The 17,182-nt window shown below is 43.5% G+C and overlaps 1 protein-coding gene across 3 annotated transcripts in view; it reads right to left on the bottom strand.

Moving 5' to 3' along the window:
- Positions 1-7,652, bottom strand: part of Ndfip1 (Nedd4 family interacting protein 1) — a 50,716-nt gene extending 43,064 nt beyond the window's left edge. For all 3 annotated transcript variants that reach the window (XM_059246040.1, XM_059246039.1, XM_059246041.1), the window contains exon 1: positions 7,389-7,652. In XM_059246040.1, the coding sequence (XP_059102023.1) occupies positions 7,389-7,451 (63 nt within the window). In that variant the 5' untranslated portion in view covers positions 7,452-7,652. The remainder of the gene's footprint in view (positions 1-7,388) is intronic.
- Positions 7,653-17,182: the final 9,530 nt, after the last annotated feature.

Genomic DNA, 17,182 nt, shown 5'->3' with positions numbered 1-17,182 from the left:
GGTTCCAGGGAAGCCAGGACTACATGGAGGAGACTCTGTCTCAACAAACAAAAAAGAAATTATGTACTCAGAAAACTGAGTGAGAGCTTAATTTACAGGCAGGGTGTATATACTAGGTGATATCACACTTGTTTTAACACTACATTTGAAATTACTAATAGAAACTGTTCTTCTACCTGCCAGCCACCAGAAGCAATTGTACTTAAAATGTTTGCAAAGCACAATAAATTTGATACACATTTACTACTTGTCTAGTTTATTGGCAACAATTACTTGAAAGGGAAAAAAAGATCTTCAACCTTATTTTCAGCATTAATCTGCAATTAAAGTAAATTTCTTCATCTAGATAGGTATGGCCTTCTACAAGAATATGCTCCTCACTAAGCAATTGTACTTATCCAAAAAAAAATCAAAATAAAGAAATACAAGTATTTATTTTAAAGCCTTTATAATCCCAGCACTGTGAAGGCTGAAACACAAGGGTCTCAAGTTCAAAGCCAGTCTGTGCTACACAGTAAAACCTCATCTAAAATAAAACATAACAAGCCAGGCAGTAGTGGCGCACTCCTTTAATCCCAGCACTCGGGAGGCACAGCCAGGTAGATCTTTGTGAGTTTGAGGCCAGCTTGGTCTGCAGAGTGAGATCCAGGACAGGCACCAAAGCTACACAGAGAAACCGTCTCGAAAAAACAAACAAACAAACAAAAAAAAAACAAAAAAAACCACATTATTTTCATGGTAAAATTCATTTTTATAACTTAATATAGTATAGTGTATTATAACTAATTTTTTAAACAAACATGTATGTACAGGCCAGTAGTGACCAGTCCTTAGAACAGGATTCTCTAGGGCAGCTCAATTGAGTCTTGGTTTCTATGCAAACCAGGAAGTATTGCTCTGTTTACAGAGCACAGAGTGATGAAGCCAATAAATCTCCCCTAACAAGTGATCACCAGTGGACACAGCCAGAAAGCAAGAATGGATCAAGAATCTACCAGTGCCACCAAAAATGACACAGGGAACAAGGCTTGCCAAGAGCGAGCCAATTCAAAAAACAAAGGACTCACAGCTCTGTGTTCCTGACATTTATAAATCCTATTTCCACATTTCTAACAGATTCAAAGAGAGCTCTCAAGGCTGGCAAGATGGCTCATCGTGTAGAAGGCACTAGTCACCAAGCCTGACAACCTAAATTCCATCTCCAGGAACTGCTCGGGAGGAGAAAACCAGATCCTGAAAACTGTCCTATGACCTCTACTCACACCCACAAATAAAAAAATAAACATAATAAAAGTTTTTTTTTAACGCTCTCATGATACTGACCTCATGTGACAATACCCACTTGAAGTATCATTCTTTTCTCTATTTCACATTAAAATATTTGTAAATGAAATTATAGGATTACAGCCAGGCATAGTGGTATATATCTGTAAGCCCAGCACTTTGGAGACTAAGTAAGGCAGGAGGATTGTTGCAAGTTCAAGGCTAGCCTAAGCTACAGAGAGTTCCAGGTCAGCCCGAGTTACAGTGTAATATTCTATTATCTCCAAACATTAAAATAAATAAATAAATAATAGCAAGAGAGAATTTTGGATCCAGGAATATAAATAAGATTGGCTATTGATAGGTATTTACTGAATGCAGGTGATGGCTTCCATAAAGTTTATCATACTATCCTATTTTGTATGTATTTGAAAAAAGTTGAGCCAGGCATAGTGGTACACTCCTTTTAATCCTAGTGCTCGGGAGGCAGAGGCAGGCAGATCTGTCTCTATGAGTCCAAGGCCAGTCTGGTCTACATAGCAAGTTCCAGGACAGAGCTAGTACTGAGACTTTGTCTCAAAAAAAAAAAAAAAAAAAAAAAAAAGGGAGGGGGGGAATCTGAAAATACAAAACCATTAAGAAATAATTAAGGGGTCTGGAGGGATGGCTAGTGGTTAAGAGCACAGGCTGCTCTTCCAAAGGACCTGGATTCAATTCCCAGCACCCACAAGGCAGCTCACACCTGTCTCTAACTCCAGTTCTAGGGCATCTGACACCCTCACACATACACACATGCAGGCAAAACACTAACGCACATAAAATTGAAAAAAAATCTAAAAATAAAAATAATTACAGGCTAGGTGTGATGATATACACCTTTAATCCTGATTTATAGGTGGCAGAGTCAGTCAGAGCTCTGTAAGTTCAAAGCTAACTGGATCTTCATAGAGAGTTCTAAGCTAGTCTGTCTCAAATAACAATTATAATAATAGCCATCTCTCCAAAGACAATATACAAACAGGCAATGCAATGAAAAACATAACTAATCATTTAGGAAACAGCAATCAATACTCTAAGGAGATGCCTTCACAACCAATGAATAGATGTCTACTGTAAGAAACCAGAATAGGGCTGGTGTTGAACTCAAGTGGGTAGTGACTGCCAGCCATGAACAAAGCCTGGCTACTATCCCTAGCACCATAAAAAACAACAAAACAACAGCAACAAAAAAGAGAAACTGTTGTTGAGAATATGGAGAAACTGGAATCTTTGTACAATGTTGGCAACAATTCAAGATGGTGTGGCTGCTATAGGTAACAGAACAGTAGTTCTAAGAAAACTTAAAAATAGAATTGCCAAACCATCCAGGAATCCCACTTCTGGGTATAGTCTCATAAAACTCAAAAGGATGGACCAAGAGATAGGTGTATACCCATGTTCTCAGTGCATTATGCACAAAGACCAAATGTCCATCAGCAAATGAATTATTTTTTAATGTAATGAATGTAGCACAGGCTGGCCTGGTGCCATCAGCCTGTAATCCTAGCTCTTGGGAGGTAGAAACAGGAGGATAAGGAGTTCAAGCTAAGCCCCAGTATATGTGTGTACACACACACACACACACACACACACACACACACACACACACGGTGAGGTCACGCCTTGATATAAGAGACCCCATCTCAAAACAAACAAACAAGAAAGTATAAACAAACAGCCTTAAGAAAGAAATTCTGACACCTACTATATGGATGACCCTTGGCAACATGTCACATGAAAAAAGACAGTTACAAAAGGATAAACAGCTGATTGCACTTACACTGGTATCTAGTTGACACAGGCTGGAATAAGTAAAGGTGAAGTATTATTTCATGGGTAATAGACACGGGACTGGTTTCATACATATGTGAATGCACTTAATGCTGTCAGACTTTATACTTAAAAATGCTTAGGGTGCGGGCTGGAGAGATTGCTCAGTGGTTAAGAGCACTGGTTGTTCTTCCAGTGGACCAGGGTTCAATTCCCAGCACCCACACGACAGCTCACAACTGTCTGCAACTCCAAGATCTGACAACCTCACATAGACATACATACAGGCAAAACACCAATGCACATAAAATACAAATAAATAAAAATGCTTAGGGTGGGAGGTACTTAGTGGCAGAGCACATGGTTACCATGTATAAAGCCCTAGGTCCAATCCCTGGCACTAACAGAGGCAAGGGATGAAAAGTTAATGTGGTATATTTTATGTTTATTTTACACAATTCTAAAGCATTTCAAAGAAACAATTTATCTATCCTCCATAAACAATCTACCCATGTTTGTTTCAAATAGGATCTCGCTATGTAATCCAGCAGGACTAGAGGTCACAATCCTACTGCTTCAGCCTCCAGAGGGCTGAAATCACAAGAGTGCACCAACCACTGTGTCCTGCCTGCTTCAAGGGCTTTTATAACTGTCTTTGATGACTAGCCATTTGGCCACAAATGCAGCAATAATCTTTAAAAATGACAAGACACAAAAGAGATAACCTGTGATATAGCTGTAACTTCTGAAACTCTGTAACAAACATGCAAAAAACAACCACGTGGGTACTACCTAGACCTCCAACATCTTAACTTCACCAAATACATGGCTTCACCTGTTAGAGGTGACTCTGCCTAATGCATCCCCAATCTGTCAAAATGCCCTTCCAGACTTCTCAGAACTTAACCCGAAAACCTATCACCCCATGCCTGGTTTATGATGTCATCTGAGTGCTATACAGACTTAGTGGTGAGGACTACAGGCAGGCAACTTCCTCAGCAGGCAAGGAACAGGCACAGCCTGTGGTTTGTTTTTTAATATATATTGCAGCACTGTCCATTTACATAGGACCCAAACCCAAACTTTTTTGTTTGTTTTTGTTTTTTGAGACAGGATTTTTCTGTGTAACCACCCTGGCTGCCTTTGAACTCACAGAGATCGATCGGCCTGCCTCTACCTCCTGAGCACTGAGATCAAGGGTGTGCACCACCACTGCCAGGCTCAAATTCAAGTATCTTAAAACATCTGGCATGAGGTAGCAAAATTCATGATATAGAGGCAAAGATCTATTACAATAAAGAAAATGGATGACCAGCAATTAATGTCCTCTTTGAGCTAGCCACAGCTAAACCTTTCTGAAACACTGCTCCATATATTTGGATACTGTCTGTATTAAAACTGCAAAAAAATGGGGTGATGGGGGGTGGGGGTGGGACCATATTACAGGGAAACTGAGCCCAGACTGTCTATAAATTGTCACTATACTAAATTCAAGTTGTGCACAAATGTGCACACATTAATAAAAACCTATAAAAGAAAAGGAAACCAGCAGTGTTAGCATTTCTGAATGAATCATAAAGTTTCCATTACAGTCACTGAGCTGGAGGACCACCTCGGTTAGACTAACCAGATCAAAAGAGTAGCATGTTCCTATCAAGTGGCCTGGACAATTCACCAGCATTCTATAATTCAAAAGCCTTTTAAATATGTATAGTCTCTGATCACACACTACAAAGGAACAGTGTGTGGAAAACAAACTCAATGAATGAAAAAAATTATAAACATTCTTAGGGACTACCAGTAGATAATTAGGTTATAGCTCAGCCATGCAATTACATGCCACACAGGCATTAAAAATGTCTGATAAAGAGGCTAGAGATATAGTTCAGTGGTACAGGGTTTACCTAGAAAGTGTAAGGCCCTACTCTCAGCAGATTAAAAAAAGAAAGAAAACCAGGAGATATAAAAATCCAATTTTATTAATAATTGTGTGTCTTTCTACATACATATGTGCAAGACCACACACATGAACATGAATGCACATGACTGAGACCATGGACACATCCAAGTGAGATTAGGAGCCCGTGGAACCACATGAATGTATAAAGATGTGCCTGTATAGACTTTCATGAGCACGTAATATACACGTACACATACATACGTATCTGCTAATGGATACAGCCTGTCTTTGGGCCATAAGCCTTTTAGGTAGGCAAGTATATAAATTCTCTTGTAATCACAATTTAGCAGCTTTGTGAACTTGAGCAAGTCACTGAGATCCTTAGAGACTTGACTTCTATAAAATGTCTTCTATAAAATGAGAACAAACCTTGACTCATAAAGGCGTTGTAAGGGTTCAATGAAGATGGATTTAAACTGAGTCTGCTGTGACTGGTACACAGTAAATCAGCACTAGCACTCCTTATCTATGCACATGCGCACTGACCACACTTTTGTATTATCTACATAGTTCTAATCCATAAAAACATGTACCCATGCATTAACTTTGCTTACCTCTATGGGGACAGATTGGTGTTTGCTGAGACTTTTTTTTTTTTGCTTTCATATGTTATAATTTTTTTTAGGAAGATTTTTTTTCTTGTTTTATTGAAGATTATTTCTTCAAATTTATTTTGTTGAGGCAGGATCTTCCTGTACCTCAGGCAGCTTGCAACTAATTTGGCAGTTCAGGCTGGCCTTAAACTTTTGATTTTCCTGCCTCAGCCTCCCAACTGCTAGGATTATATACATGAGCCACCACGCCCAGCAAAATAATTACTTTTAGAGTAATGATAAAAAGATGGCCTATCTCTAACATACCTAAATTCTGCATAATCAAAAAACTAATAAACACGTAAGCCAACAAAAGCATAATTTTAATACTCTAACAAATTCTCTCTATTCTAGCCACTAACCAGCATTACCCCATAGCTCAGTAAGATGGCAGTACAAAGAAAATCCCCAGCTCTTCTGCTCGTTTGCCTATCCAAGTCGGGATGAAAAGATTGACACTGTAAGGTTCAGGGGATTTGTAAACAGGTTGATCAAAAAGTCTATGACTTGAATTTATTAAAGCAGGGAAGCACCCGGAGTCTCATCCAAGGTCACAGAATAAAGGCTGTGAAGACTTAAAGATTGGGCTGCGCGGCCACAATTTTGGTTGTTTATGAAACCAAGAGGCTAAATCCTTAACTAGTCATTTCAGGAGTCCGAGCGCGGGCGGGGGCGGGGGCGGGAAGGAGGACGGATTACAACACACCGCTGAACACAGCAAAACAAACCAGTAACTGACCGCGCAGGGTTAATCTGTAACACGCTTTAATCGTACTGGTTTTATTTCTACAACGTAGTAAACGTAGATCACTTAAATCACGCCATTTTATATCGAAAAAAATCAGGACTGACATTTTTGTATGCAAGTTATACTGAAAACATTTGAAAATTGACAAAACAAACAGTTGCCCGCGGTTCAGTCAACAACTGTTTGGCTCAACTCCCACAATTACGGGATGTTTTAGGTTAATATCTTTAATCCCACCCTCCTACCCCCCGCCCCAAAGTCTCTAAATTCCCGAGGAAACACAGCCACAGATTGGGAGGGGGAAAAAAAAATCTCTTTTCCCTGGGGCCTCAATTTACAGAATCACACAGCAGATAATAATCCAATCATCTGGTTATATTTCCTCCCTAGATATGCTATTAAATCTCTTAAAACGTCATTTCCAAGCGTGCAAAATACACCCGGGCACACGCCCTGCAGCCTCGCCGTAGCCCTACATTTTGGGGCCTCTCTCCAGCCAAACATCGCCTCTTGCAAATCGATTGAAAGCTGAGGGCTCGTCTCTCGCTTCAATTTATTGACTCGAGTCTTAAAAGGGAACGAGGGGGATGGGTTTGGACAGAAACGAGGCTCTGAAACCCTGAGTAATCGCACCTCGCTGCGGACAGCCGCCCGCGGCAGCACAAGCGATTATGATCTTTGCTTCTGAACCCATTTCCTTTACCTTTTTGGCTTAAAAGAATTTTTTTCTCTCTCCCCCTGATTTTCCAATGACATCAAACCAACTCTGAGAAAATGAAAAAAACAAAAAAACAAAAAACGGATGCCTCCAGGTCGGAGCCCCCAGAGCGCCACGAGTTCGGCCTCCGGGCCCCGCCCGACCTAGGAACCAGAGTCAACGAGGTCCCCGCCCGGCTGGCCCGGAGCCGAGCCGCGACAGGCCCAAGCCCCGGGGTCCGGCCCAGGCCGGGCGAGGCCTGTAAAGCCCCGGCGTCGAGTGGCCGGCGGAGGGCGGGCCGGGCCCAGGGCAGCTCACCTGCTGGTACCCGCTGCCGCAGGCCGGCTCCACGGCCGCCAGCGCCGCCAACGCCAAGGCCATGGCGCAGCGGGCCTCAGGGAAGGAGGACGAACGAGCGAGCTGAGGGGGGGCGCGGACGCCGCGGCCGAGGGTCGCCGAGAGGTACGCGGCGCGGCGTGCGGAGGGCCGCTGCTAGCGCTGGGACGCTCTCCTCAGGCACTGAGCACCGCCGCCGAGGCTCCGCCGCGGCCCCTGGGGAGGAGGCGGGGACGACGACGACGACGACGATGCTGCGCCGCCGTCCCGCCCCCTCCGCGCCCCGCCCCGCCCCCTCCGCGCCCCGCCCCGCCCCGCCGGGCCGCGCCCCTGGCCCCAGCCCCGGGAAGTTGCCTTTCTGCCGGGTTCCCTTCCTACCTGCCATCCTCAGACGTCAGACGTCAACCAGCCGTAGAGCAGGGGCCTCATCCCTCCAGTCGAGAGCCTCAGGATGTATGTAAATTCGAGGATATATGTAAATTCATATTTAAATATCCTCCAATAAAGTTTTATTGTAACACGGCCTCTTCCCCGTCGAGTGTGGCTTGCAAACTCTATAAAGAATGTACTGCCTGACCCTTTATAGGAAAAAAAAAAAAAAAATGCTGACCCTAAATCTTAGACTGGGTTATTTATAATAGAGCCTAATGTATGTGACCCTTTGATAGATCTCCTGTTGATACAGAAACCGTATTGTCTGAAACAGAACTCTCTGAGGAAGTGGTATAAAAGTCAAAACTTGAAGGATTTTATTCAGATAGCCGGAACATGTGCTGAGGCCATGACAGAGAGCTAGCCTCGCAGAACTGAAAGGCTCTCAGCACTTGGGTGGAGGAGTTACTGTGAGCAGTGGTTCACAGATGAGGAAATTGTGTGTAAGGATTCAGTGTTCACCCACTGACCCTGGGCTGATGAAAGGAAAAGCTGGAAGGCAAGCCCGTGAAGCCAGCTTTCTCAACCATTATCATACAGTGTAAATTATAAGCTTTGTGAAGAGTGTCTCTCAGGTGTGAGAGCCAGTTAAGTTTTAAGTGTTAATTACTGTGTCTAAGAGATCTATGAGACAAAAATGCCTCTGATCTGCAAGCCCTTTGCCCAAGGACAGAGAGTTCCTGAATTGCTATAGGCTATTGTTTATGGGAGATAACAAGTCACATGTTTTCACTCCCCTAAACAAGTTTGTTTGACCCACCTGCACGGGATGGACTTGATCACATGTGGGTAGGAAGTTCATGGGTGGGAAATACGTCAGGATGTATGCTTGCCCTTGATTGGACCTCATGGAAAATACTTTAAGACCTGCAAACTGTGACTGGGGGGCCATTTCCGGGAAACCAGAGATGGACCTACCCCGAGAGTCCATCAACCTGGCCAGTATTTAATTAAAGCTTGCTTCAGATTTGACTTTGAACTGTGGTAGTGTCTTATTCTCGACCGGTGGGATTAACACAGGCCTTCCATTTTCTACAGCGAATGAACAGTATGCCTGCAGAGCAGATAGTTCAGGGGTTGTTTCTTTTTAACACATCAGCTGTCTAGAATTACTTCTAAGCACATGTCTAACATGGAAGAGGGATGGGGAGAATCCTTCACTCCTTAAAGCATGTTGCAATTCCTGTTTTTGTTTTTTGTTTGTTTGTTTTTTTAGAAAAGGTTTCTCTGTATAGCTCTGGCTGTCCTGGAACTCACTCTGTAGACCAGGCTGGCCTTGAACTCAGAGATCTGCTTGCCTCTGCCTCCAGAGTGCTAAGATTAAAGGTGTGCACCATTGCCATCTGGTTCCTGTATCTTTTTTACTGTCTTTCCAAGTCAGTACTCTGCAGTTGGTTATAATAGTAGGGCTATCTCAGCTTCTAATTTTGAAGTTCAGATATATCTTTGTGTCGGCTATATTTTAAAAACATAGCTGTTTTGAACTACCCTAAGATTTCCATAAATAGGAGTGCATTATAATCAAATAAAAATTCGTGGGGTAGTGGTAGCTTGCTCCTTTAATCCCAGCACTCTGCCAGAGGCAGGCAGATCTCTGAGTTCGAGGCCAGCCTGGTCTACAGAGCCAGTTCCAGGACAGCCAGGGCTACACAGAGAAACCTTGTCTCAAAAAAAAAAAAAAATCTATAGAGAGGGAGAGATGGCTCAGTTGTTAAGAGCACTGGCTGCTTTTTCAGGGAACCCGGATTCAATCTCTGCACCCACATGGTAGAAACATCTGTAACTCCCGTTCCAGGCGACTTGACTCCTCTTTTAGCCTCTAAGGGCACTGCAGACACATGGTGCACAGACATACATGCAGGGAAAACACCCATACACACAAAATAATTTTTAAATTGCATTTGAATAATATCTAGATGTGCATATTTTTCACTCTGGCATTTTTCCACATCCAAGCCCCTATATAGCTCCCTATTTCTAAGTATTAGTGTTGGATATTTATTTACGTGCTGAGAGAGGAGATACTTAGCAACGTGCTAAGCTGAGAGGTCCGCTAGGCTGCTTGTACCCTTTCTCTTTTAATTTTCCTTTTCCTCTTCAGTGCTGGGAACTGAAGCCAGGGCCTTGAGCACACAAGCACTCTACCTCTGAGCAGCATGTCAAATCCAGAAGGACAAACTTTGAATGTTATGTGCTACAGTGACCCAGACAAACACAATGTCCTTCCATGTGGTCTTATATAAGGAAAGGGGAAAGACTGATTTGAAATTTAAAAGCATATATCATCAGTGGAAAATAGAAATCAGGCCACTTTGTCTAAATTTATAAGTAAGGAGGAATAAAAAAGCATATGTCTGTCCTGTCACATATGGCTAGTGCAGCAACTGCCATCATCTCGAAGACTTCCTCTGGAGGAGGAGTTGCTGTTCTTCACTCTTATTTCTCCCTTAATAGCTACATACCGCTTGCATGTGAACCTAGATAATAGCATACTATAAACAACAGCCTTTCGTACAGGAATCGCTCTCAAAAGCCAAAGAAAACCCATCTCTCCCTTCTAATGCCCCCTCCCAACTCTTTTTTTTTTTTTTTTTTTTTTGATACCCTCAACCATAGCGTTTTGAGTAACAAATATTTTGCTCTCTCTCTCTCTCTGTTTTTCAAGACAGGGTTTCTCTGTATAACAGCTCTGTCTGTTCTGGAACTTGCTCTGTAGACCAGGCTGGCCTCGAACTCACAGAGCTCTACCTCCCTCTGCCTCCTGAGTGCTGGGATTAAAGGCGCATGCCACCACCACTCAACTATCCCTAAGCTTTTAATACACAAGTCAAGATTTATTTTGTCTTGATTCAATGAGTGTCTAAACTGAAAATTGAAAAACATCTTTCTCTCTCCCTGACTTTCCAATGACATCCAATGAACCCTGAGAGAAAGAACGAAAGCCTCCAGGTCAGAGCCCCAGAGTGCCCCAAGTCACTGCTGTAAGAGGTCTCCAGTTGATGAGCAGACTGCAGGAGAAAGGAGGAGGCTGTGTTGCTTGCCGGGTGGATCCGTGCCTGGTACATGCCAAGCAAACAGGGAGGGTAATTCAAGGTGGTGAAAATTGCACCAGGCTTCATCTCCAGATGTTGTCAAAAGAACTTCCCTAAGAAAGTTATTAATTTCAGATTGCTGCACTTAGAAACTTATTTCCCCAGAGAGCCATAGTCAGACATTCCATGCGCAATCCTCTTTATGGGACTTGCTGACGCATCCATCCTAGGAGAGAAAGGAGACATTATGGAGAAGTGGGAACGTAGCTCGTGTCTGCACAGCTCTCCTCCTCAAACTTAGATAAAAATCTCTGGAATAAATGTGGTCTTCTGTCTTCCATATGCACAGGATGCTCGGCCTAGGCAGCGCTCAGGTCCCTAAGCAGTCAAGTGTCTGTTCAATTTGTTCAAAGCCTCGTGAGTCTAGCGTCTCGTTTGAGGCATTAGCTGCAGCAGCTAATCTTACAGGGCTCCTCCTGAACCATGCAGTTTCATTTCTCCTGGCTGAGTGTTTTCTTTTAGTCACACTGCCACACCATGAGTTTTCTTAAGGGCAAGGGTAATTTCTTCATATTCCAAATAAAGGTTAGCTGCTGGTGACCAACACTGTTATAGAGCACTTCCTGGGTCTCGGAAGCTAACATACACCATCGCTCTAATCCTCATAACAAATGCACTCATCAGATGACGAGATTCAAGAAATTCATGGCATTTGTTCAGCTAGGGATGGATAGGGCCAAAGTGAAGATTCAGGTCTGCCTGACTTAAAGACATGACCACTGCTCAGTGCATACAAAGAAATACAGGACATTGAAGGATCAACCTTTGGGTCTTTACGGATAAATAGAGTAGATAGTAAGCACACTTTTTGTTTTTGTTTTTGTTTTTCGACACGGGGTTTCTCTGTGTAATCCTGCGTATCCCTGGCTGTCCTGGAACTCACTTTGTAAACTAGGCTCTCCTCAAACTCACAGAGATCTGCCTGCCTCTGCCACCTGAGTGCTGGGATTAAAGCGTGCACCACCACTGCCCGGCTTAGTAAGCACACATTTACAATTATTTTTCATGTAAAAATTCCAAGTTGAGCCGGGCGGTGGTGGCACACGCCTTTAATCCCAGCACTCGGGAGGCAGAGCCAGGCGGATCTCTGTGAGTTCGAGGCCAGCCTGGACTACCAAGTGAGTTCCAGGAAAGGCGCAAAGCTACACAGAGAAACCCTGTCTCGAAAAACCAAAAAAAAAAAAAAAAAAAAAAAAAAAAAAAAAAAAAAAATTCCAAGTTGAAGCTAAGGCGACAGCTCAGTAATAGAGTGCTTGTGTGCCATGAGCAAGGGTTTAACACTCAGCAACACACACACACACACACACACACACACACACACACACACAGAGTACCACTTAATTGCAGTACTGTTGAGCTGAGGAATAGTGGAGGAAATGATGCGAGCAGGTGGGAAAATTAAGTAAGGACTGGAGAGAATGAGTTTTAAATGAGAAACGGGCTTTGCTGTGGCGGGGAAGAGGAGAGCATACCAAATCATGAGTGTGCTTGCCCAGCTTAGCACAGAACTCAGGGACCCTTTATGGAAAGGCACAAATAGTAAATACTTGCGGCTCTGTGGACCATAAACTGGCTATCACAGATATTCTGTCATCATTGGATTACAAACGCTGCCATAGATGTTACCAAACAAACAGGCATGGCTGTTGCTATGGTTTGAACATTGCCCAAAAGTCATTCCCAGTGCAGCTGTATGGATACAGTCATGATGTAATCCCAGAACTTGAAGAGCTGAAGCAAAGGATCGCCACTCCAAAGACAGTGCAAGCTACCTAACCAAAGCCTGTCTCAAAAACCAAACAAAAGGTTATAAATGTTACAAATACACCATAGGTTTGACATAGAGTCAACTAGGTTAGAGGCCTGGTTGATACATAGTTAATAATGACCCTGAGATGAATGAAGTTAAGAGATAACACCAAGACCAATAGAAAAATTTCTTCCACGGATGATCACTAGCATTCAATTACAAATACAAAAAAAGGGGGGGACGATTATTAATATGCTAGAACTAATCCTTTATCTGAAACAAAGCAAATGCTTTAGATTTGTCTATTTTATGTTTATGAGTGTTTTGCTCACATGTATGTCTGTGCACTACATGTGTGCCTGGTGTCCAGGGAGATCAGAAGAGTACATCAAATTTCCTGGAACTGGAAATATAGACTATGGCTCTGAGCCAACATGTGGTTTCTAGAAATCTAATCCAGGTCCTCTGCAAGAACAAGTGCAAGCTGGGTGTGGTGGTGTATGCCTTTTATCCCAGCACTTGGGAGGCAGAGAGAAAGAGGCAGGTGGATCTCAGTGAGTTCAAAGCCAGCCTGATCTACAAAGCAAGTTCCAGGACAGCCAGGACTGTTAAATAGAGAAACCCTGTCTCAAAAACAAAAACAAAAACAAACAAACAAACAAAAACAACAAAAAACAAGAGAGAGAGAGAGAGAGAGAGAGAGAGAGAGAGAGAGAGAGAGACAAGTGCTCTTAACCACTGAACCATCTCTCCAGCCCACCAAGTTTGAGTGTCCCTTCATCCCAGGAATGATGCTACAATTGGACCACATGAGTTGCCACATTTGAATGTACAAATGTGCACTGCCCATCTCCAATGACAGACATCACATTGTATTCAAATGACATGTCCAACTCTGTATTTGGACAGAATATAACCCATGCAGTCAAAGGAGCTTGCCCCATAAAATGTTTGAGTAATTCTTCCTCCTCTTCTCCCTCCTTCTTCTCTTCCTCCTCTTTTTATTCTTTTTTGTTTGATTAGTTTTTGGTGCTTTTTTGGTTTTGGTTTTGGTTTTGAGCCAGTATCTTGCTGTGTCAAATTTGGCTGACCTGGAAACTCACTGTGTAGCCCAGGCTGGCTTTGAACTCACAGAATTCCTCCTGCCTACACTCTGAGGTGCTGACATTACAGATATGCACCACCACACCTGGCTCTGAGTGATCCCTCTCCTAGAAAAATGGCTTACTAGTTATTTTATAGCTAAGGGTTTAAAGAGACCAAAATATGCCACCTCAAAAATATGCTTCTTTATGGTTTTTTTTTTTGTTCTCTGAAGGTGTGTGTGTGTGTGTGTGTGTGTGTGTGTGTGTGTGTGTGTGTGTGTGTTATGGGATATTAGTTTAAGATGTGTTACATTTATGCTATGGAATATTTGTTTAATGATGCAAAGATGTGTTGCATTCTTTTATGTTGCATTTGTTTAACTCTGTGAAGCTGTGCTACTGTGCCTGTCTAAAACATCTGATTGGTCTAATAAAGAGCTGAATGGCCAATAGCTAGGCAGGAGAGAGAAATAGGTGGGGCTGACATGAAGAGAGAATAAATAGAAGAGGAGAAGAGTAAGAAAAGGAGAAAAAGAGAGGACACCAGAATTCAGCCACACAGCCAGCTACAGAATAGGAAGTAAAGAAAGGTAGATAGAATAAGAGAAAGGTAAAAGCCAGAGGCAAAAGGTAGATGGGATAATTTAAGTTAGAAAAGCTGGCTAGAAATAAGCCAAGCTAAGGCCGGGCATTCATAAGAAAGAATAAATCTCCATGTATTTATTTGTGACCTGAATGGCGGGCCCCTAAAGAGCAAAGAGTAAAAAAGAAAACCAACTGTGTGTGTGTGTGTGTGTGTGTGTGTGTGTGTGCTTGCCCAAACTTGAACTTGCTTCTGTGCATATAGAGGCCAGAGGTTGCCTTTGGGTGTCTCCTTCCACTGTTCTTCACCATGCTTTTTGAGACAGAATCTTTCACTGAACCGTGCTATTTTGGTTAGATTGACTGGCCAGCAAGCCATAGGGATCCCCTGCCTCCACCTATCATCCTTGCCAGTGCAAGGGTTACAGATGCACACCTCCCTACCCAGCCTTTACACAGGTGCTGGGGATGTGAATCCAGATCTTCAGGCTTGCTCTGCAAGCATCTTACCAACCGAACAATGTCCCCAGCCCCAAATGTGACTCTTGAGGGGAGGATTGTGTGGGGATCAGGCTGCGCCCTGCCCAAAGATAATCTATATTGTATAAAACAGCGATATTGTCGGGCGGTGGTGGTGGCGCACGCCTTTAATCCCAGCACGCGGGAGGCGGAGGCAGGTGGATCTCTGTGAGTTCGAGGCCAGCCTGGGCTACAGAGTGAGTTCCAAGACAGGCTCCAAAGCTACTCAGAGAAACCCTATCTCGAAAAACCAAAAACCAAAAACCAAAAACCAAAAACCATAAAACAAAACAAAACAAAACAGCGATTTTTTTTTTCAAACTGCACCTTGCCCCAAGAGATTCCATTTTACAAGCAGCAGTTGACTCTATTTTGAAGGTGTGGGATGACTATCCCCTGAGTGGACATGTGAACGGCACCATCTGTCTGGCACCGCCCACATGGCAGGGACCAATAAATGACTTATTCCTGGGAGTAGAATGTTCTCTATAAACTTCTGTGTGAGGTGAGATTTTAGGGACAAATGTGTGTATTAAAATATCAGGAGAACCAATCCCAAGAACTTAGTGTACACACCAGACGAAGGGACGCGTGTGACTCTCTCATCTGGGCCCAGTAGAGAGGTGAACAAACAGCACCGGTGGCGAGGGCACCCCCTCACCTGTCATCTGACCACCCCGTGTGTGCATCAAGGGACAGACAGGGAGAGAACTCTCAACTATCTCGGGAGCTTCCACTTGACCGGGACCCCACCTTTGATGTGGCCTACTCAGATTGCTGTGCGTCCATCTGGACCTTCTACCCATCTGCACACTTGTTCATCTAGACCTGGCACTGCTCTTGGCTTCACTTTGCTCCTGCAGCTGAACTCTGATCCGAACGCCTAACCTTATGGCCAGCAGATAACAGCTTCCTCAGCTTCTGCTGCTGCTCAATTGGGTTCATTATCTTATCGAAACTCTGGCATCCCTATCAGTTGCCAAACCTTGGCCTCGTATGCCTTTTCGAAGATCCTTGCCCCCTTAACCCTTTTTGTAACCTATCTACAGATAGATAGGAGATAGAGAGATAGATGGATAGATGGATAGATGGATAGATAGATGGATAGATGGATGGATAGATAGATAGATAGATAGATAGATAGATAGATAGATAGATAGACAGATAACTTACTGTGTGATATAATTTATGATCTAGGAGTTACTATTAGGAATTAAGATTGGAATCAAAGGGGCCAGCGAGATGGCTCAGCAAGTAAAAGTACTTGCTGCCAAGCCTGATGACCTGAGTTCAATCCCTGGGACCTACAAAGCGGAAGGAGAGCATCAACTCCTGCAAGATTCCTGCTGACCTACAAGCATCTGTGGGCAAGTATACAGGCACAAGTGTGAGTGCATACACACAACAAATAAATAAACGAGATGTAGTGAGAATTGTTTAAAATATTGGAATCAAAGAATCTGTGTTCGCGGGGGTGGGGGGTGGGGGTGGGGGTGGGGGTGGGGGGGTGGCGCATGCCTTTAATCCCAGCACTTGGGAGGCAGAGGCAGGCGGACCTTTGTGAGTTCGAGGCCAGCCTGGCCTACAGAGTGAGGTCCAGGAAAGGCGCAAAGCTACACAGAGAAACCCTGTCTCAGAAAACCAAAAAAAAAAAAAAAAAAAAAAGAATCTGTATTCATGTTATTCAGGGCTATTGAAGAAAGTGGGACTATCTGGCAAATTACTGCCATTGAAACCACCATACCGTGTTAATTTGTTGTTAATCAATAAGTTCTGATATTGTATAAAGACACAAACATGTTCTTCTGTGCTCCTGACATATGATGCTCACTGTTATTCCAAACTGATTATTTCATGAAATAGCAGACGTGAGCCACCATGAAAGCAGAAGCGACTCTTTTGTAAGGGGAAATTGCGTCTATAGCTGTAGAAATCTGACTGTGTTTTGCTCTGTTACCCCTCACTGCAGAGATCAGAAGCTCCCAGGCTAGACCTCACCCTCACTGACTCCATTTTGAAAAGCAGTGCAGTTGGGAAGCAGAGTGACTCTGCATCTAGTCGGTGCGTGTGAACAATCACCATCTGCCCACACAAACCGTGATACACAGACCGACAACTCATTGATGCCAATGAAACACCACCACCTAGGAACCCACCCATTTAAATCGGGCACACATGGACACAACAGGAACCAGGTCAGAAGAAGCAGGGCTACTAGACTAACAAATAATGTAACACCCTCATGTGGGTCATGTAAAAGGAAAAGTGCCTAACACAGTAAGGCACGTTACCCCCCAACACAACAGGTGTGCCATT

Source organism: Peromyscus eremicus, chromosome 19 (assembly GCF_949786415.1).
Source record: "Peromyscus eremicus chromosome 19, PerEre_H2_v1, whole genome shotgun sequence".
Taxonomy (NCBI): Eukaryota; Metazoa; Chordata; class Mammalia; order Rodentia; family Cricetidae; genus Peromyscus; species Peromyscus eremicus.
This window is presented reverse-complemented; position numbering and strand designations above follow the sequence as displayed.